This window comes from Crocodylus siamensis, chromosome 2 (assembly GCF_052110815.1).
Source record: "Crocodylus siamensis isolate JL-2025a chromosome 2, ASM5211081v1, whole genome shotgun sequence".
NCBI classification, from domain to species: domain Eukaryota; kingdom Metazoa; phylum Chordata; order Crocodylia; family Crocodylidae; genus Crocodylus; species Crocodylus siamensis.
Window position 1 is genome coordinate 180201342 of NC_143396.1, and position 21908 is coordinate 180223249.

Sequence of the window (21908 nt, forward strand, 5' to 3'; positions counted from 1 at the left end):
CCTATCCAGGTTTTGCTGCAGTCTTTCCCTCCCTACTAGCGTGCTCACCTCACCCCAAATTTTAGTATCGTCAGCGAATTTAAACAGGGTGCTTTTTACCCCATCGTCCAAATTGCTGATAAAGAAATTGAACAGCGCGGGCCCAAGGACCGAGCCCTGGGGGATTCCGCTGCCCACTTCCCCCAAGGTCGAATATGACCCATCCACCACCACCCTCTGAGTGTGATCCTTCAGCCAATCTGCAATCCATCTGACTGTGTAGGCATCAATGCCACAGTTGCCTAGTTTTTTAATGAGGATGGGGTGGGAGACAGTGTCAAAGGCCTTGCTGAAGTCCAGAAAGACTACGTCCACAGAGACACCTGCATCCAGTGCTTTTGTGACCTGATCATAAAAGGCAATCAGGTTGGTCTGACATGACCTGCCCCTAATGAAACTGCTGGTTGCCCTTGAGCATCATCTCTGAGGCCGGCCCATCACAAATGTGCTCCATGATGATCTTCTCAAAGAAGACTGAGGTAAGACTGACAGGCCTATAGTTGCCCGGGTCCTCCCTCCTCCCTTTTTTAAAGATGGGGACCACGTTGCCTATCTTTCAATCATCTGGCACCTGGCCCGAGCACCACGAGCACTCGTAAAACCATGCCAAAGGCCCTGCAATAACCCTTGCTAGCTCCCTCAACACCTTGGGGTGGAGAGCATCTGGACCTGCTGATTTGAACACGTCCAGCTCCTCCAAAAGCTCTCTAACCCGGTCCTCCCCAACCTGAGGTCTGGAGGTGTTCCCCTCAAGTCCATCTTGCATCACGGTGGGGAGGTCCTGGTCCCTGCGCAAGAAAATGGAGGTGAAGAATTGGTTAAAGAGGTCTGCTTTCTCCTCTGGAACAACCACCAGATTGCCCAGCGTATCTTGTAGAGGCCCCCTTTTTCCCGGTGCCTTCTTCATCCTCCTATATTCACTATATACTATATTCCTATATTCTTCATCCTATATATTTGAAAAAGGACTTTTTATTATCTTTGATCTTGGACACTACTCCTAGCTCTATGTCTGCTTTAGCTTTCCTGACAGCCACCCTACAGGCCTGAGAAGAGGAGGAGATAGCACCCCCCTTCCACCGGGTGTATGCTGCCTTTTTGGCAATCAGGCATTCCCGGCCGCCCTTGGTGAGCCAGGGGGGCTTTCGGGCACTCCTGCCCCCCCTTGCTTTTTGTTGGGATGGTCAACCCTTGCGCCCTGAGTATCGTCTTCTTAAGGAACGACCATTCATCTTGGTCACTGAGCTCCTCTGCTCTCGAGAACCCCAGCACCTCTCCCACTAATCTCAACTCATTGAAGTTGGCCCTCTTGAAGTCTAGGACTACCGCCTTGCTGCAGGCCCTTGACACCCGGTGCTGGATGGTGAATTCCAGCAAGTGATGATTGCTATCACCCAGGTGGTCAAGGACCTGGAGGCCCCTTACCAGGTCGTCGCCTCTGGCTAGGACCAGGTCCAACAGGGCATTTCCTCTGACGGGACTGTGCACCTCCTGTATTAAGTGGAGGTCCTGTATCTCGGCCAGGAACCTCCTGGAACAGTCTGACCTGGCTGACTGTTCCTCCCAGTAGATGTCCGGGTAATTTAAATCACCCATGACAACTACATCTCTTGCCTTAAGTGCCTCTGCAAGCTGGCCCGAAAATTCCCGGTCTAGCTCCTCCTTGTTCAAGGAGTTTTAAACAAAGCACCCCCATCCTGAAGTGCTGATACATGAGACTCTTAATTTGAGCGGCTCTCAGAGCTGCTCTAATTACAACCCCCCCCCCCCCGACCTGGAGCACATAAAAACACTCTAACCACAAGATTTCTTGCATCTTCAGCTGAAGCCCACATCATCACTCTTGGTGACAGGTAGTGGACTCAGAGAATGTATGCTGACTCCCAGTATCACAGTTGGTGGGGAGACCACACCAGCAAGTCACGGTAGTAACTCCAGCTTTCTCTGAAGCAAGAGAAGACCCTGGGCCCAGATAAATGAGTGTCCTAACCTGTTTGGTTCAGAGGACGGGAGCTGCATTTTGTGACTTTGGGTAGAGAAAAGAAAAGGGAAACAGGTAAAAATGACAAGACACTTGTGTTCAAATATTAAGTGACAACAGATGGTGAGCCATGAAGATGAACAGAAAAAGACTGGGTCGGAAGTCACGAGTATAGCATTTTCAAAGGAAAGGGACACCTCTCCAAATGCTTTTAGCCTATTAATAAAAGTGATTGGGACAGCAGGAGGAAGACTTCCTTCCCTAGTGTAGCTCCTTTTAGGTAAGGAGGTTTCTGTGTTGCCATCACATTGGTTTAACTGCTGGTGCAGAGCTGTGCTGGATAAAAATGGGGAACTAGTCTGTTGATTTAACTCAGGGATATATTAATGGGCAACGGAGGTGTGCGCTGATGCATATCTTTTTCTGCCAAGATGAATGTTATGTACATAAGATGCAAGTCCTTCACAAGAGGCTAATAAGGAAACTGAGGTAGCTAAGATGAGAAGTAAAATCCCCCTGAGAATAGGAGACTGGCTGAGACAGAAAGCAAAGAGTAGAACTGCTGGAAGGTATCAATTTCTGCTATCAAACAAGCTATCAAACATCTGATCTATAGACAAACCTATGGGTAAGGCCAACAGGTGAGCACCTTTCTTTCCTTAATGCTAGATGGAAGGAGCAATGCAGTCTCTTTTTGTGGTGCAATTGCTGGAAACAAAAAAAAGTCACTGCCCAAGGCAAGGGGCTTTGTAGCTAAGCCCGTTTGGAAACTATGCTGACTTGCAAATGTAGAGCCTACAAGATGGTTTGGTACGTCCTGTGTGGGTCTAACATGAAGAAAAGGGAGCTGAGAGAGAAAACCAGCAGGCAGAGAGAGAAGCCATTATTTACAAGTGCCTGAGAAGAAGCAGAGACATTAAAGTTTTTGGAGCATAGAAGTGACTAGAGGGACAGACATTGAAACAGTGAGGGAGGAAACTGCCTGCTTTTGCTTGTTCCTACTGGGTTCAAGGAAATAGGACTTTGTGTATGTTCATTGGAAACAAGTGAGATTGCATCAAACAACGACCTGACTCATGCCATCCATTTTCTCTCTTAATGGAAACAAACTGAGAGGCCCCAAATATTAGCTAACTGCTTTGGGCAATAGAAAAATAGAGTCAATTTTCAGCACAGTGAAAAATTACCAGCCGAGACCTATGAGGTTCCATATAAAGAACTGTGTCTTTAAATACAGTCATTAACGATCTGGAAAATGAGGTAAACAATGAAGTGGCAAAGCATGCAGATGAGAAGCAAGTATTTAGATTAGTCCAGCCCAAAGAAGCCTGTGGGGGACTTCAGAGAAACCTACCAAAGCTAAGTGAATGAGTAGAAGACTAGGGTTGCCAATCGCTGCAGTGTAATGCAGAATGGCAGAGATCATTTAAACTACTCAAAGGGCTGGCTTCTGGGGGTAACTGTAGATGGTTTAAGCAAAACCTCTACTCAATGTGCAGCCGTGGTGATAAAAAACAAAGCTGTATAAGGATGTATAGGGAATATACTGGAATGCAGGACTGAAAATGTTATGCTCAAAGGTAATACTTACTTGCATTAGGGGAACCGGAGATCCAAAGGCAATCACAACTCTCCTTACAGCCAAAAGGTGTGCCAAATACTTTCTTTCAGGCTCAAGAAAAGGAGAAATCAGGCCCCTCTACATAGTCACAATCGATATAATAAATAGGCCACATGGTAAGAGGTCTGAGGCATGGCATCTTCCTAGATGGTGAACAGGGGGTAGGAGACTGGTCACAGTTAGAGGCCATGCCAAGAGAAGGAGCTGTGAGTGTGAACCTGAAAGAGCAGATGGACAGGGCATCCTGGGCACCGGTCACACTGGAATGGGGAACTTGGGGATTTATGAGCAAGGAAAGTGCCTGCTCTTTGGTTTTACTGTGTTCATGCAAACAGAGATCTGAGTATGTTCACTGCAAATAGACAAGGTTATGCCAAGAAAACCCCCAGCTCCTGATATAATTGACTTCTCCTCATAACAAAGAAAAACCCTTCAAAACCCCAACTGCAAAGTGCTGAGGGCAAAGAGGCAACAAGATCACAGTGCCGTTATGTCCATCAGTGGGCTGCCTATCTAATGCTGAGCCTGGGCTCCCTCCCCCATACAGCGAGTCTGTTGTGTTGCTAAAGATAACAGAGGAGACAGTTTATTCCTGTGAGAAACCCAGACAGAGAACGCCTCAATGCTGATCTCTATGAGAAAGGGATGGGAACAAGATAGCCTCTCAGTGATGCACAACCACCTCCTTGTTCCTAACTAGGCAGCCTCAGCTCTTTGTGCCTCTGAGCTTCCTAGCAGTGTCACTTCGGGCTGTGATTTTATTGGAGCCTGTGAGCCTGGGCATGGCTGTCTCGTGTGCTGTGTTCATACAGACCAGCTGTTTACGAGGCACGGAGATCTTGAAGCCAATAGAGTGGTAACACCCTGACTTACTCTGGCTTGGGCCAGTGAGATAGCAGGTGTGTTACTGGGTACATAGAGCTTATCTCAGCTTGACAGACTGGCCCACACTGGAAAGGGAAAGTGAACTGCCAGACTCCACAGGGGCTGTACAGGGCTTCAAGAAGCAACAGGCTGTAGGAGAGCAGGAGCTCAAAGACAGCCTCCGTCCCCTCTTTGAACTCATCCCCACCCTGCTGACAAGGCCTGTTCTCTCCTGCTCCCTTTGGCTGAGGACTTGCAGGGGGAGTGGATCCAGGATTTCCCAAAGAGTGGGGAGGGAGCAGCACCCTACATTGCAGGGCTAGCTGCACCTCCCCTGCTCCCTGCCTCCCCGCCCTCCTTTCTCCCCATCCCCCTGCAGTAGCCTCCAGGGACTTTGTCAAGTTCCTAAGGCAGATGAAAATCCCCCCTCCCTTCCCCTTCATGCTCAAAGGCACATGCCCTGCCCTCCCCTGCCCTTGCTCCCTCTTTTGTGGCTACTGTTTCCCCTGCTGTCCAGGGGACACTCCAGAACTGCTTCTGTCCGCTGCCTCTGGGCTGAGCAGGAGGGGGCGCTCTGCTAGGGACAGGGGCTGGACAGCAGCAGTAGGGATGGGTGTGTGGGGGGGTCTTCCTCCACATACCTGTTATCAGGGGACCAGGCAGGGAAGGGAAAACTACTTTCCCACCACACTATTGCTGCTGCTCTTGTCCCCAGGTAAGCACTCCCCCACCCCCTCATAAAGCCCATCTGGGTGGGGCAAAAGGGCTTCCCTCACCCTGGGGACTAGGAGGAAAGCATCAATGGCTGGTAGAGAAGGGAGGACGTGGGGAAGGGGCATGCTTATGAGCACCAAAGGGAAGGGAAAGGGGTTTTCACCTGCTTCAGGGACTTAGAAAAGACCCCAGAGACTCCTGCAGTGCACTTCAATCCAAAAGGAGTGCAGCTGCACCACTGCACCCTCCCTGGATTTGCTCCTGGGAGAGACAGTCTCCTTGGCCTCGGTGTCAACACCACAGCAGTCCCCACCAGCAGGGAGAAGTCTTTGCAAAGGGGAATCCCTGGTTGGTGCCTTTAGCTTTTCTGGGCAGCTGAGAAACCAGGTGGAGCTGGAGTGCACATAGCGCAGGGGTGGGCAAAATGCAGCCGGGGGGCCCAATGCAGCCCGCCAGGCCATTCTATCCAGCCTGCAGGGCTCCTAAAAAATTTAGAAAATTAATATTTATCTGCCCTTGGCTGCCTATCATGCGGCCCTCAATGGCTTGCCAAAACTCGGTAAGCAGTCCTCTGCCCAAAATAATTGCCTGCCCTTGACATAGGGAGAACACGAGGGAGCCTCCTAGGTGGCTGTTTGAATGACCTTACTTTCTGCCTTCGGCAAGGCAAGTAGTGCAGGTCAACTGAGATTCTGACCAGGCTTTAGGAGTCAATTTGAGCCTCCTCATTTGGAAAAGGTAGATTTTTAGGGGTGCATGATGATAGGTTATCATGATGATAGGCTATCATCACATAAAGAGCTGTGGCCATACATAATAACAACATGAAGGAACATTCACTGGGATCTAGAGAAGGAGCCTCAGAGGGAAGGGTCACCGCCGCACCAGGGCCAACGATTGCAGAACGTAAGATCGTAAGGTTGGTGGCAGAACATAAGGCTGTAATTCCACCTGAGAAGGGTGGGGAAACCATCAAAAGCTGTGTGACAAATGCTTGACTCACAGAAGCCCTGAGGAGCAGTCTCTTCCTCCACTTTCATTGCAGACACTGTTCCCTTCTTTGACTCTTTCAGAATTATACCTCTGTAATGATCTCGTGATCTCATTACAACCTGAATGCCGGCAGTTTGCAAGAGTCCCTAAAGGCCCTTTGTACCAAAGGATACTTGAAATACCACAGGCTCTTGGGAACCATGGGCCCAGGTGCCAGCGCCACCGACTCAGCCCTTCGTCCTCCCAGCGAATTCAATAGGCCAGATAAACAGGTGAGCTGCACACTGGAGAGCAGAGAATAGGCACAGAATGGTGCCCTATGCCTGTCCCCTTCCCCTGCAAAGTTCGGAGATGATGTGCCACTCCTCTTTTTCCGGTCCTTTTGCATTTTCAGAGTGCTATAAAAGGGTCTCAACACACCTGAAAATTGGTTGAATGTGTCCTATGGGATTTGCTATGTACTCATAAGGATTTTGTCTGTTACCCTCAAAACCAAGATCCTGCCTGCTTTCCCTAGATACAGTGACACTAAAAAAGAATACCTACCAGTCTCTGATTCCATGACCAAAAAAGTCAGCCCATTTAGTACTGTGCATCAACTGGCTGTTATTGTGCACCCAGAGATGGCTGCCTTTCAGTAATGCTACATGTGGGATAAATGGGGCTTGATTTGCAGCCCGCTAAATCAGTGGGAATCTTCCCATTACACTTGTGGGTGCTGGATTAGGCTCAGAATTTGCAAAGCATTGTAGGATCTTTTCTTAATTATCATTACTAATGCTTTCAGACAGCAACAATTCTAAACTATAAATGGGTATATGATCAAGGTCACCTGACTATGGAACCTAATATCAGAAACAAGATTATTTCCGAACATTAGAAATCATGAGTCAAGCCCTCTAACATTAGCTATCATTAAATATCATGAGACATCATTAAATATGAGAATTTTAAATGTATATCTATTTAGAAGTCTTGTGATGTGTATATGTCCTTTTAATACCTGCATATATACATACACACACACACATAGATATGACACACACACATAGATATATAGAGACATATAGATATACATATCTATATGTGTGTGTGTGTGTGTGTCTTTTTAATTTGCCTCCTGGTGGCTGAGGCATTAGGAATTACATATCCAAGGTTTTTTCCACAATCAGGAGGACTAAAAGATTTTTCTTTTTCAAAATGAAAGCTGCAGTGTTGGTTTGTTTGGATTTTGGTATCAGCCTGGCTTCCCAGCCATGGACCAGGACTCTAGTGTGCTTTACAAACTCAGAACAAGAAGATGGTCCTTGTCACTAAGAGATTCTTCTGAACTCCCTTTTTATAGAGGAGAGCTTTAGAGTGATCACATGTCTGAGATTCGCACATTGGCAACACTGTGTATAAACTCCTGTCTCAAAAATCTTGGCTAGAACCAGGTTAGCAGCCTGGGGAGAGTTCCACAGGCCTGCTTTCCTCACCTTTTTGTGGAGAGGAGACACAGCAGTGAGCAGCCGGTTCCCCTTCCTTATCCTGGCACTCTGAGATTCTCTATAACAGTTTCTGAGCCTGCTGCACTGTAATACGATTTCAAAGCTTGGAAAGGCAAGTTCCCCCACTCCTCCCACGATTTTCTCTCTCTTGTCCTCTAGCTGTTAGGCTGCTTTCCACTTCCTTTCTCCTCCCAAAGGAATCTAAAATAAATACATCAAAGCTGAGAAAGAAAAGAGAAACCCAACAACCTCAAAACAAAAGTGCTTAGTCATTTGGAATAAAATTATTTCCAAAGGCAACCAATTGTCTTGTAGGGGCTGTACCAACTATCTGAGCATCTTGATTTGATGAGCAAGGGGCCAGGTTTTCCATTTGCTTATACATTTTTGGACTGATATAACAGTATGAACCAAAGTTGATTCATTACCTAATAAGCATTTGGCAGTTAATTGACTTGCAGGAGGGTAAGTGAGAGGAGGAAAAGGCACAGGAAGAGGATGCTTGGTGCTCACATCACATGTCTGCTGTTCTGTCCATGTTGCCATGATAATATTTATCGTTGTTTTAGTGGATAATGTCCTAAAGAGTCAGCCGCCAAAGATGGCAAGTGGATCAAGTTCTGCAGAAAGAGAATGGGGGCGAGGGGGAAGGAAACCAAGGCTAATGTTTAACACTACATCAACACATGTAATGAAACAGTTCGGTGAAGTAGGATCTGGGCTGTGAGGGTCTCAGGCCTTCTGGAGGGTGGAGAACCTTTAGTCAGGTGTCCACAACAATGACAGTAGGTGCAGACTAGTTGTGAGTCGTATCCTATGGGTACAGTCTGACGGATTTCAGCTTATTTAGCTATGGCCACCTGAGTAGTCAGGGCTCCCAGTGGTGGCTGCAGGATCTTGTTCAAGGTCAACTCTAAGCAGTCCAAAACTCTATTAACTAAAACTTTGCATTGGTGTTGTGTGATGTTCACTTGCAACAATACAAGTTGCATGCAGAGCTTGATGCACGAACACAGCATGGCATCTGCAGGGCAAGAACACATATGGAGAGCATCCCAAAGGTTTGGGAAATCACCCAAAACTTTCACCGAGTCAGAGGGAAGGAGAACTAGACCATACAACCTACCCACACTATCTCCTAAGCCCATTTTCCCTTTTACCTTTGTCATCTTCTAGGAGCAGTCTTGTCAATCAGCTTTGGTGTAAGTGGTGAACTACTGGCAGACACACTGGCCTCTTCCAGTTAGATGCCAGGTCTCTTCCCTTCTCCCACTATACCATGAGCCATCCCCTCAGGTCTTCTCCTTCCTGTTATTTTAATGGCCGAATTTTCTGAAGTAATTGTGGGTGCTCAAGACCTCTGAAGATCCACTCTTTCAGCTCCACTGCCCCTCTCCCACAACCAGCCATGGCCCTCATATCTGCCTGGGCTCCCACCTTTCAGCCTTTTCCAGTTCCCCTGAGAGGAACTGAGCTGGGGAAAGCTGCCACCTTCCTATGGTGAAACCATTCAGGCAAAGGGGGCAGGCCATGGAAAAGTTACTGCTTCTGGCAACAGCAACACTTTCTAGTGGTGAGATGAAAGGACACATGTGGGTACAAAACCCTCTTCAGTTCCAGCTGCCTAGAAAACAGTGAGATCTGCAGACATATGGGAAAAGGTCAGTGGCTGAGAGGTAGAAAGCCCCAGCGCAGGGGGTGGCAATATTTTTGGGCTGAGTGTCAAAAACATCCCAACCTCACCTTGTAAGATGTTGGCATGTGAGGGGAAAGCCGCGAAAGGCCTGATCCTTATTGTGGAAGTACAGCCCTGGCCTCTTCCCCATTGTCTGCCTCAAGGCACATTTGTCAAGCAAAATGCCTTTGTGTGCCATGCTCTGGCACCTGTGGCAGAAGTTGCTGACCCCTGCCCTAGTCTGTATTTGCTGGATCACACTGGGGCAAAGATATGCTGGAAAGGCAGAGAGCAGGAAGGACTCAGAGGACATGTGCTGCAGCAATGGAGCAAATTGCTGTTTACCACTCTTTTTTAAAATTATTATTATTGTTTATATTGCAGCAGCGCTCCCCTAGCCCTCATCCTGGACAGGACCCCATTGGGCAGAGCACTGCACGCACAACAAAATGAGAGTCCTTGCCCCCAAGGATCTGACAATCCCTTTTGTATTCCAGGGACTCCAACTGCTGGCCAGTCCCATTTTCAAACCCAAAGGTTACTCACTGTAGTGTTAGCACCATCAGCAGAGCTGGCCTTAGGGGTGAGTGACATGGGCAACCACCCAGGGTGCCCCACACACACACACACACACACACACACACACACTGGGAGCAGCCTGCGCTTACAGCAGTGCTCTCCCTACCACCCCACTCCAGCTGATCCCTGCCCCAGGCAGGAGGAGCAGTGCCCAGCTCAGCCTCCCCCCTGCCTCCAGCTGCTGCCCGCCTTCCTGATCCAGTATTGCCAACCCCACTGTCAAAAACCATGAGACAAACTCTTAAAAATCAAGAGATTTGGAGTGTAAATAATGAAATGCTATTTTTGAAGTGTGTGTGCATGGCTCCCAGGGCAAAGGCAGGAGGGTGCAGAGCCCCAGCCTGCACCAAGCAGCCTGACTCTGCCCTGCACATGAATCTGGGGGGCACATGTTCGCTATTCCCCCCCTCCCCCCGACTCTGGGGCCCCATTCACCTCAGCCCCTGCCCCACACCCTCCCTCCCCATGGTGGGCCTCAGTCTGTCCCCTCCCCAGACTTGCCAGCTTGGCACTCTCTACATGCTCCAGAAGAAAAAATCCCAAGATTTGATCTCTCTTTCTGGAGACCATGAATCAGAGTTTATTTGACTTGGAAATTGGGAGTCTCGTGATTTTTCATGAGAGTTGGCAGTACTGCTGATGCACCATGCTGCTCTGCCTCCCTGCCACACTTGTCCCTGTGCCTCTGCCTGCAGCAGTGCCGCTGACTTGGGGGCTGGGGCCAGGGCAGAGTGCCAAAATACAAGTTTGGCCAGGGCACCATTTTCCCCAAGCCTGGCTGTGACCACCAGTGATGACTGAAGAACACTCAGTAATTTATTTTCCACCTTCTTCTTTATGGAGGGTTGTTTATTTTGTTGGGTCTCTCTCTCCTTGGACACTGTTTGGGCTCAGAGCCTGCTGTTAGATCTGTGGACAGTTCCAGGTATTTGGGCTTACACCATTTGTGCTGGGCTTCAGGCAGTTTCCGCACTGACCATAGGGAGCCCTGAAACTTGATTCTCATTCAGCCAGACTGTAATGCCTCAGTTGCAAACACTGCAGGGAACATCTGAATCCAGACAAGAAGTGATTTCTGGAAGCAACGAGGCATGTTTAACATCACTGCTCCCTTACTTCTTTTCACATCTCTTCTTCCCTCCACCTCGGAGTCCATTTAGGTCCCAGTTCTCTGCCATCTGCATGGGTCTGTGTCAGGAACTCTTCCCTTGGAGTTGGTATAACAAGGTCTTTAAGGCAGGAAGCAACCCCTCATTTATATTAATAAGCATTTAGCAATCAATTGCATTTTTTTTCTCTCGGGGTATGAAGAAACAGCAGACGGAGGGTTGGGATTTTGGTGGATCTTTGCAGCCAGTCTTTTTGTATTGTTATCTGTTTTAATAAGGGCAAGGAGGATTAGGTGGGTAAGCACTGAACTGGGACTAGAGAGATAAAAACTCCATTTCTTGCTCCATCCCAGACTCCTTTTGTCCTTGGGCAAATCACGTAATTCTTTGTATTCTCAGTTCCTCATGTGTCAAAGGAAACAATACCGCATTGTTTTGTATATACTGCACAAGTATTTTTAATGTTCTTTAAGTTTTACTCTGTATTTGTACAGGACCTAGTGCAAAGAGGCTTTACCCTTGTTTACCACCCCAGTACCAGCAGCAATAATACTAAGGTGCACAGAGAATAGGGTGGCTTTTTCAGGCAACTGAATAAATAAATAAATGTTGTTCTTCTCCACCAGGCCCTTCAACTCTATAAATTGGGGACTGAGCTAATAGACTCACAGAAAGACTTTGGGATGTGTACTACTGTACCTCTGATACAAGAGCCCAGGTTTCTAACCCTAGCTCACTCTTAGTAGGACTGGTTTATGCCATTCTTCTAGCACAAAATAGTTTCAAAGCCACCAGATATTGGAAGATTAGCCTGCTGTAGACATGTGATCCAGTGGGCAGAGCCAATATGATGTCACCCCCTTTCAGAGGGCAAGAGATTACAAGTGGTGGAGCATTTCCTAGTGGAAGCCAGTACAGGGGAGCTGATATCGTGCTGACCTAACCCTCAGGGGATCAGGGTTCTGGTTCCTGGCTCTGCCATTAGCCTGACAAGTCGTTCTGGTTTTTTCAACTATAAAATGTGGGTAATGATACTGTCTACCTTCAGCAACTGCACTATTACAAAAGGCCCTTTGGAGCCCCTGGCATGCTGTTAGAACAATCCTCGCATAGATTAGGCTATGGCAGACAGACATGTCAAAGATACAGCTTGCAGAGCACATCCTGCTTCTGGAGCCCTCTCATCTGGCCTGCAGCACTGCCTTTGGGTCTTGGGTCAGTGTGCTGTATGCAGCATGTGCTGGCCTTGGGCCTGTGTAGCAAGCAGAGACTATGTGGTATGGGCTGCACATGGTGCAGAGGCTGGAGCTGGCAGAGGCGGTACACAGCACACAGGGCCAGCCTTGAGCAAGCACTGCATGTGGCATCCACCCTGGAGCAGCCCTGCTTGCTGGATCCAGGACCAGTCCATGGGCCTGATCCAGATCCAGCACATGATGCCTGTGCCAAAACAGCACTACTTGCAACATGTGCCCCAGACTGGCCCTGCATGCTACATACAGATGGGTCCCAAACCCCTGCACACTGGATGAGTTTGACACCCCCAGGATATAGCCAGCTTCGCAGATGCACTAGAGTAAAGCTTGCAGTAGGGCTAGAGCTCATATTGGGCTAAGTTGCGCTAGGCTGGCACTACAAAGCTGTCATTTTTCGGACTAAAACACAACACAAGACAATAACTCCCTGCCTGCTTCTCGCCCCAACAGCTGAGAAGTAGGCCTTTGGAAAGCCACATGCTTTGGTCTGCCCCAGATTGTAGACAGCCTGAACCCTTATCTCTGACAGATGTGAAGAGTCTTATTCAGGGGAGTGCTAACTTGGATACCCACTTGTGACACAAAAGATACCAACACTTAACTCTCTCACAATTGAGCAAACTGAAGTAAAGACAGGAGAACATCGGGAATGCTCTGCACAACCTGCTTTTGGTCACATAAATGCTGTATGGTGTTGCCTTGTGCCCATTTCCCACTTGAGACCTCTGAACTGAAAGGCCAGAGGGAAGAAAAGAATTAAGGACACTTAAGCCCCATCCCAGAGGAGCCACCCTGAGAGAGCCTAGTGGGACACAAAACCTGCAAAGGGAAGTAGTCCGAGAAGCCTTTAAGGCTGTATTTTGCCCAGTCTAGGTATCAGCCTCTTCCTTGATGCCTCAGGGGACACCCACTGAAGTTTTGAGAATTTCCTTTTCAATTCCATCCCCAAATGACTTTAAAAAGTACTGTATTCCCGCTCCATCCTGCTGCAGAATCTCCCACTGCAACCAACTGAGGCATGGGTGCATTTATTTCTGCTGGAGGTGAGGGGGCTAAGATGATGGCCCCTCTAACAGCATAACCAGAACAGAGCAGTCCTCATGGGGGTGGATGCAGGCTATCCTCACCTTTCCGTCCTCCCCCAGGAGCCGTGTGCCAGCTGCGCCGCCAGGTGAGGGGCTCTGGCCCACCTGCAGCAGTGGGGGCAGTGGCACAGAGTTGTGCCGCCACTGCTGCTAGGTGGCATGGCTGGCACAGGGCTTCCTGGGGGAAGGCAGCAGAACAGAGAGCCCCAAGCATCCCACATCTGCCCCACGCACAAGTCTGGAAGGCATATGCCCCTCCCATGCCCCACTCCCTGGGAGCACATACAGCAGCAGGGAGCTGCCCCCCTGCCCCTTAGATGAGCTGCCCATGGCTGTCCTGCTCCCCACCCCAGCTCTGGACCCCATACACCACCCTGACCAGACAGCACCCCCCAGGCCCAGGCCCAGCCCCAGCCCCACTCCTCCTTCCCCCCTACATTGACTTACCTGCAGGCAGCTGGAAAAGCTATTCTCCACTACTGCCTGGGGCTGTATTCCTGGCCACGTGCATGTGCGTGCGCATCTCATTCCCCACAGCTCCTTGCAGGCTGAAACTGCCAGCTTGCAAGGAGAAACCTAATGTTTCCTTGTGCTTTTCCACGGTGAACAGAAAACCTGGATCCCTGCATGATACTGGGAATCTGGGACAAATGCTATCCCAGAGTCATGCAGCCCAGGACTAGGACTTGATGTTCCCATTTCGGGACTGTCCCTCCCAATTAGGGACAGGTGGTCACCCTACTCACTTCCCAAGGGAGGCCAGGGCCTTCAGGCCCTCATGTACTTGGCACCTATGGATTAAGGTACCATATGTGTGCATGCACACAGATGCACACTTCCTTATCAACCCAAAGCCTAAGAAGATGAATCTCTCTCTCAAGGTAAGGGAGAAAAAAAAAATTATATATTTTTATTTCAACTTTCCATGAGACAACAATTCTGACAGCAAGTTTGCTAGCCCCAAAATTAAAGTCACACAGCATTTAGAGTTCACAATGAAAAAGCAGGCAAGACAATGGCAGACGGGCAGGGGGAGGAAGAGTCTCACACCGTGGTTTCACAATCTTTGTATTGCAAATACATTATGTCAAATAAAATGCTCCCCCAGCCTGGCCAAAGGCAGATGTCTTTTAGAGCTTTCCCATGGGGCAGAATCTTCCCTCAGATTTTAATGTTTTCTATGTTTAAGGACAGACAACAGCCCAATCTTATCACCTCTGAGTTACTAGAGGGTGTACATTTTAAGTCATACATCTTACTGTGGGGTAAGCTGAATCCTGAATAAATTCTGAACTAGCAGCTAATTCTCTGCCAGATTTTTCCCACCTGAAGCCCAATTAATGGGAACCTGCAACCAAAAAACCTGCTTTGTTTCAGTTGCCATAGCAGATAAAAGTCTCCAGCAGAAATAGGAATCAGCAGAACTAATAAGCTCTGGGCCCTTGATCAATTTGAAAATGGGGTTCTCTGGGAAGCACATGAATATCTGTATTTGATGTGGGTTTTGTTTTTTGTTTTTAAAGTGACCTCCTCTTGCCCTTTAGCTGTAACAGATGCCTTTAGGCTTCTAATCCAGGGCTGCAGTTAAGGATAGGCAGGAAGGAGGAAGCTCTGGGAGCAGCACATGGATTATTCCTAGGGCTTTAGATTACACCTGCAGTCACAGCTGCTTTGGCTAGGCCTCTCCCTGTGGGTGAGGAATAGTAGTGATCCTACATGTCAAATACAACCCATCAGAGCCCAAGTCCAACCCTGTTAGCAAACTCAGAGCGGGGATAAAGGGCCAGAAAAGGGTGGAGCTTAGCACTGGATGTCAGCTGGGTCCTTGCCTTTTTCTGTCCCTGAACACCAAGCTCCAAGTTGGTTCAGTCCTGGGAAGACAATGGATCCACTCTCCTTTGACAGGTTTCCACCTACCCAAACCCATGCCTTTAACCTGCTACCTTATCTGCTACTGCCTGGGCGAAATCCTGCTCCGATGAAGTCATCGGCAAGACTCATGTCAACTTCACTGGAGTTAGGATTTCACCCATTAGGTCTCTCCCAATCCCTGCACCACAATAATTATTATTTACATTGCTTTGCATCCTCAGCAAGTAAAGGATTTGATTCATTATCTCTATGTTCTACCTTTCAGCTCTGTGACTTTGCTCTTGCTAGCAATATGTTTGGGGCCTCACTCCAAGCCTAATGATGTCCACTGGAGTCTCTCCCTTTGCTCACCAGGCCTTGGAGCATTCTTCCACATGCCCTCATTTAAAATCCATTTTTACCCAACTTCCTGCCACCAACCCCAATGTGCACTTTCTGCTCAGGACTGTGGCTTTTTGTTGGTCTTTTCTTAGTTACAGCCCAACTGCGTTCACAGCTTCTGCGTGTACAGACCCTTGCACAGTGTGGGTAAAGAGAGAGTCTGCACGTACAACTAAGCCCTTAGATTGTAAGCTCCACAGAGCTGGGAAACACCTCATTCTTTTTGAGAAGCTGGCATACATTTACAGGACTCTTCAAGGTTTTTCATAAGGAAGCTACAGTACTGAGTAAGGAGCGTAGAGCTGAGATAAGTTGGCTTCAAAAGGTTCAGAGACTGTCTGAGAGAAGCAAACGGAACGTCAGATGCTTCCCGATGCCTCTGATCTGGAGGCCTTTCAGCTCTCTCATATACGACTGCTAATCAATCTAATTTTGATCCATCCGAAAATACTACAAAACAATTTTCCAAGAGCAACTATATGGGGTAGAAGTGCCTCCATTCCCTTTGATTTTCAATGGGATCTAGGCTTAAAAAATAAAGAAAAGGAAAGAAAAATATTACCCCCAGATCCAGGTCTGGATTAAGTAAGTAAATCCTGATACTCAAGAAAACTTAGAAGAGGCAGAAAAAGTAACCACACTTAAGACAATTTGGGTCCTCTATTTACCCAAACTGGTTTGCTTGACCTCACGGGTGAACACAGGCCTTTGTAGATACAAGTTTGGTGACCACTATCAAAAACTTACCACAACCCCCCTTCCTAGTTCTACTCCCTGAAGGTTTCTGCAATCTGGAGCTGCTATTTTCATCACTGCCCAGTTAGGTATGTGAGATACTCCAACAGAGGTGGATACTCACAATTATATGTTCTTATTATGTGCCACCATGGACATGGGAAGGAAGATGAAAGCATTTTTATTCTAGACCTTGACAGAAGGATTTTAAGGGATCTCTCACATAATAAGCTGACTATGTCCTCCATTGCAGCACAGTAAAATCTCTCCCACCACAAAGCACATTAAGAATGTTGAACTAGAACAAGCTTATTGAAAACCAGTGTACCGATTACTTCCTCATCTATTTTAGATCAACTGTTGAGACAAACTCGGCTCCTCTCCCCACAATCAGCCTAAGAAGGAACTGAAAGTTTGAGTATGTAAAAGCCAAACAGTAAATGCCAAGACTGTGTTATCAGCATGGTTTCTCAGCAGGAGGAATGGAATCATTGTGTGGATCTAATAAGCTGTGTCGCTTATTTGTGCAATTAGTGCCTGGAATCAAGAGTGGGAAGTGTTCAGCATTGACAGTTGATGTTAAAAACAAAATGCTGGAAGACTTAACAACAGGGCAGGAGATTACTCTATGTTGAGTCATCATCAACTAGAGTGGTCTTATTAAGAGAGGGCAAACATTAGCTAGCAGGGCACTAATGATTTTTTTCCTTTTCATTTTAAATCTATTTCCATTTTCTCGTTTGCTGGTAATCACTCTCTACAGCTCCAATGTTCGAGAGGGTGTGGTAAGGGGAGTTGCGGTGGGTACTCAGTTGCACTTGGCAAAGCCAACAGCTTCATTATCACGGTCAAAGACCGTGTAGTACGGGCCAATGAAGACATCTCCCAGGATCCAGAGTGGGCCTCCAGGAGGTGGAATATCTAGGGCTGAAAATCCGCTGAGGCAGATGGTTTCTCCTTGTACAGTAACCTACGGAAAGAGAAAAGACATGTTAAAAGAAGACTGAATCTTCTTTTTCCCTTCAGCCCAAAGGCCCACTTGACAGACCCAGTTGAAAACCTGAGTCTACACAGTGAGAGAGGGAATTATTGAAAGCAATCATCATCAATATTCACTGTGACAAGGCCTGGCCTTAAGCCATCAAAAACCTAATGATAGAGAGAGTATGATAGTATAGTGGACTTGATCCACATATGCATCTATCAGATGCAATATCCATGGCTATACTAAGTGGTCTCATGCTACTGCAACATGCCAAGAGCGCTCTCCACAGCTATTCACAGATCCACTAGCCTAGAGCCAGCACGATGAAGTGAAGTCCGTGCTGCACTGCAGTTACTGGCAACACTACTGTTTGGTTCAGCAGAGCAAGGATCTCACCCATTGCAACATTTTCTTGGGGCCTAGCGAAAGTGGATAGCATAGAAGAAGGGAGGCAGGTGAAGGGTGCTTGGGACTTACTTTGAAGACGTATTGCTCTCCGGTGAGCTGATGGGGCTTTCCTCCCAGCACAAGAGAGACGGGAGGAAGTGTCGGCACCTTCTCACAAGGGATCACATACTGAAAAGGAAACAGCAATAGTACACTGAGGAGTGAAACCAGAGCTACGTAAAGGCTTCTGCCTACTCATGCTGAGGAAAAGGTAGTTCCTCTGGGAGATATCCATGTCTACTTCTACCTCCAGACAACCCCCTTCTGACAGTTTAAAAATGACAGCCAAAGCCAACTACTGCCCTCTGGCCTTAAGCCAAATTCAAATGAGGTTGGAGAGGGGTTTGGAGAGGAAGGGTGTCCCTTTAATAGATGGGCTCTGCATAGTTCAATGCAGCAGGGGACACAGATCAAGAGGCAGCATATCCCAATGGTGAGGGCACTGGATTTTGAGGTAGACACCCAGGTTCCCAGCTTTGCTTCCCACCTACCATGTAATCTTGGGCAAGGCACCTTGCGTCTCTGCCCACTTCTCATCAGGCTGTCTAATTAAAAAACGAAACAGCCTGATGCCCAGCCTTGGAGTTCTTCAGAGTAGGAACTCTCTTTCTATAACAGGGGTGGGGAGCTAGTCTTATTTGAAGCCTTTAAGAGCTATTGGACTATAAGTGAGGATAGAGGCATGAAGTCATGGAAGACTGGAAGCAGAACAGGAGGACAAACAGGAGATCAAGTCCATTGGTGCCTCACACTGCTTTTTTTCAGAACCTATTTTGGCAATGGGGCTTACAGAGCCCTCTATGTTTAAGGAGATTTCTCAAGGTCTTGTGCTAATTACACTTATAGATTATCTTAGCATCTAGCAAAGATGGATTTAAGGAGTGGCTATCAAGCTCAGAGACAGCTGCTTTAACTGCTAAACACAAGTTGAACACAAGCACTGTCACTTTGCAGCAGGGAGCATCTCATCCCTTTGCACAGCAAAATAGGTTTAAGAACTCCAGGCTCTTTAAAAAAAAGAATGAAAACAGACATGTTTCTTCAAGTAGAAACAAACACCTTTGAGATCAGTCTAATAGCTTAGGTCAACCTCCATTATTAATGAAAGTTTGAGTGGCATAGAGGAGTCCTGAAAGGGGACAGGTCCAGAGAGATCATTGCAATACATGCCCCACTGTCCTAGGAGAAAGACTTATGGAAGTTAGTAAAGTTGAACCCTGCAGTGATCTATAGAGGTTATTTTATAGATCTCTACCAAAGAATGAGATTTTTAACCTTCACTGGAGAATTTCGGAATGGAGATGCAGATGCGATTCATTATCAGGTTTCATCAGATCATTTAAAAATGAAAAAAAAAGGAAGAGAGAACCACCCACTGGATTCTACCTGACTTTAGTATAGAAGTCCTCTAATATCAGCATAACCCCCTTCCTCGAGTTTCCAAGGAGGGTACTTGGGATCCAACTACAAAAGGATGTGGGGAGGACATTAGTCTCCAGTCCACTCCATCACTAGCTGCTTCAGTCTTCATTTATGTAGGACTAGGGTCATCACGGTCCAGGAGCTACAGTTTCTCGGTAGCAACTGGCTCCTTCCTCACCGAGAAAGAGGTCAGGTTCCGAAGCAGGAGAAAATCTAAGTGCACTGATTGCTGTTTGGAATTGACAAGCTGCTGCCCAGAAGTCTGTATGCAGCACTGCAAGATACCCAGCCCATGCCTCACTATGGCAGAGATGCAGCAAGTCGCTGCCCCAAGAGGCTGGTAGTCTAGAGGCAAGAGCAGGCAGGATGCAGAACAAATCTAGACTGAGTTTATTCTGGGACCTACATGGGACAGGTGTATGCTCAGGGGTGACATGCTCACAGTTGTCTCCCTGCCTATTAGTCAGTAGTCTCTCTCAAGTGCATAGGGACAGGCTTGAACAAAGGAGGTGAAAGGAGGCTGTTGGCACAAGGAATGGGGAGGTGGGCAGAGAAGAGGAAAAAGTAGAAGATCTACAGAACATGGAGAAGAGGCCTGGCATTAATATGTTGAAAGAGGGGGAGAAGCCAGTGCCAAGGTTCAAAGGAGGAGATGATGCCTGGGACCTTGACACCAAGGAAGAAGAGGCAACTCTAAAACACCCCTGCCTAAGACTTATTACCTGTCCTTTAATGAGTGGTTTAGCTCCAATGGCCTTCTGCAGTTCCTTCACTTCCTCTGTTGGCCCAGTGATGAGGGAAGTTCCTGTATCCACAATAGCTTCACATCCTCCCTTGCACAGTGTCGGCCCATTGGCAACATTCAACCTACGCACAGAAGATTCCCAGTTCCCAGGCACGCATGCAAGGGTGTGTGGGAGAGAAGGAGACACCTTTGTTCAGCTGGAGTGGAATTTGCACATATAAAAACAACCAGCTACCAGAGACAAAGCTTTAACAGAACTGCATAAAAACCACATGCTAACATGGACTGGAGAAGGCAGAAATAAAACCCCCCGGAGTGTGAACATTCAGAAGTCCCGATCCAGCATAAAAGCTGAACTCCAGGTATGCGAGTAGTCCCACCTGACATCAGTGACAGTACTTCTGAGCTGGCAGCTGCACTTGTGCTTTGCTGGGCAAGAACCATGGCTCTGCTTCCCTAGAGCCTGCACAGGGGGCTAGGGAGGGCAATAGGTGGGCAAAGCAACTTTTTGCTTTGTACTCTTGCTGTTTTACATGCTCTTCAGGTAAAGAGCCTAGGGCAAGCATGGAAGGCTGGAGCCTGTCATCTCAGCAAGTGGGAGCCAGAAGCCCTGGATGGTGAGGCATTAAGTCTCACATTCTTTGGCATTTTCCCTGCAGATATTTTATTTCCATGTTTACAGGGGAATAATACACATTATTTTGTTATAATGTGTATTACTGTGAGAAGCAAAGGGTTAAAGGACTAAATAACATTTCCATCTTGAGAGGAGAGCAATCACCTACTTAAGTACATTAGGTAGGTGAGGGGGGGGCTGGCTGGGTCTAGGCTCACATTAAATACCCCAGTCCTTTTTGCTCATGTGAAAACCTCTCAGCCAAGGGTTCCAAGTCACTTTGCAAAAACTAGAGAACCTGGGGATAATTGCACTTAAAAACTGTGTCCCAGGGAGGAGCAAGGAAGGGAGGTACTGGAGATCTTTGGATAAAAGGCACTCTGTAATTACAGGCTGCTATTAAATCCTCACCACATGGCAGAATTTAGAATAGGACTCAGGGCTTCCTGGCTCACAGCTCAGCCCACTCAATCATGTTCATTCTCTCTGGCTCTCCCCTGAACAATGCCGAGTGATTACTAGTGTGCGTCCATGCTAAGAGGGCCTGTCAGTCAAGTACTGAATTTTTTGGGTCTTGTTCTGTCCCTGCACATATGCAGGCAGTTCTGATGCTTCATCCCCACTAGGGGCATCAGCCATCCATACGGCAAACTACTTGGGAGGCAAGTGAGGCTGCTAGGACCCACAATTTGGTGGGATTTCACCTACTTGAAACTAAGATAACAGTAGTCTGTTGTAGAAGGCCAAAGGCTGGGCTAGAGATTAGACACATTTCCTCTTGGCTAGTCTAGTTCTGTTCTGGGTTATGAGCCTCTGGAACAGGTTCCAGCCTTAGGGTGTGCGCGTGTCTGTGCAAGTAATCAAAAACCGGAGGAACTCACTGGTCCATGTGAATTTGCCAGTATGCTGAACGAGTGACATTCACCCAGTTGAAGTCACCACTGTAATACTTGGGGTCAGTGCCCCCCAGCAGCAGCTCCCCTCCAGGCTGAGCTGTTGGGTCCCTGAAAAAGAAAAACAGAAGGTCTATTCAGTTCAAGGGTGGAGGTGGGAACACGCCTCCTCTGACCACCTTCCCCCCAACTGCCAGGGAGCACTTCAGACAGGTGCAGGGGACAGTAATGAAAAAGCAGGATGCCGATACGAAAAGGTCCACCAGAGGTTAAGGCTTAGGGAAGGTGGTGTGTGGATTTATAGAAGGAGACTTTAGAAGCTGCCCAAGGGCCAAGATATTCTGTCACAATTTCATCTAGCCTCAGCTACATACCTTTAATGCTGAGATCCAAATAAACTCCTTAC

The 21908-nt window shown here is 47.7% G+C and overlaps 1 protein-coding gene across 1 annotated transcript in view; it reads right to left on the reverse strand.

The window, feature by feature from the left end:
* Positions 1–14908: 14908 nt before the first annotated feature.
* CTSD (cathepsin D) overlaps positions 14909–21908 on the reverse strand; it is a 34545-nt gene continuing 27545 nt past the window's right edge. The window contains exons 6-9 of the mRNA XM_090032468.1: positions 21491–21613; positions 19971–20115; positions 17857–17955; positions 14909–17364 (exon numbers count right to left, since the gene is read on the reverse strand). Of these exons, the coding sequence (XP_089888594.1) occupies positions 17203–17364; positions 17857–17955; positions 19971–20115; positions 21491–21613 (529 nt within the window). The 3' untranslated portion in view covers positions 14909–17202. The remainder of the gene's footprint in view (positions 17365–17856; positions 17956–19970; positions 20116–21490; positions 21614–21908) is intronic.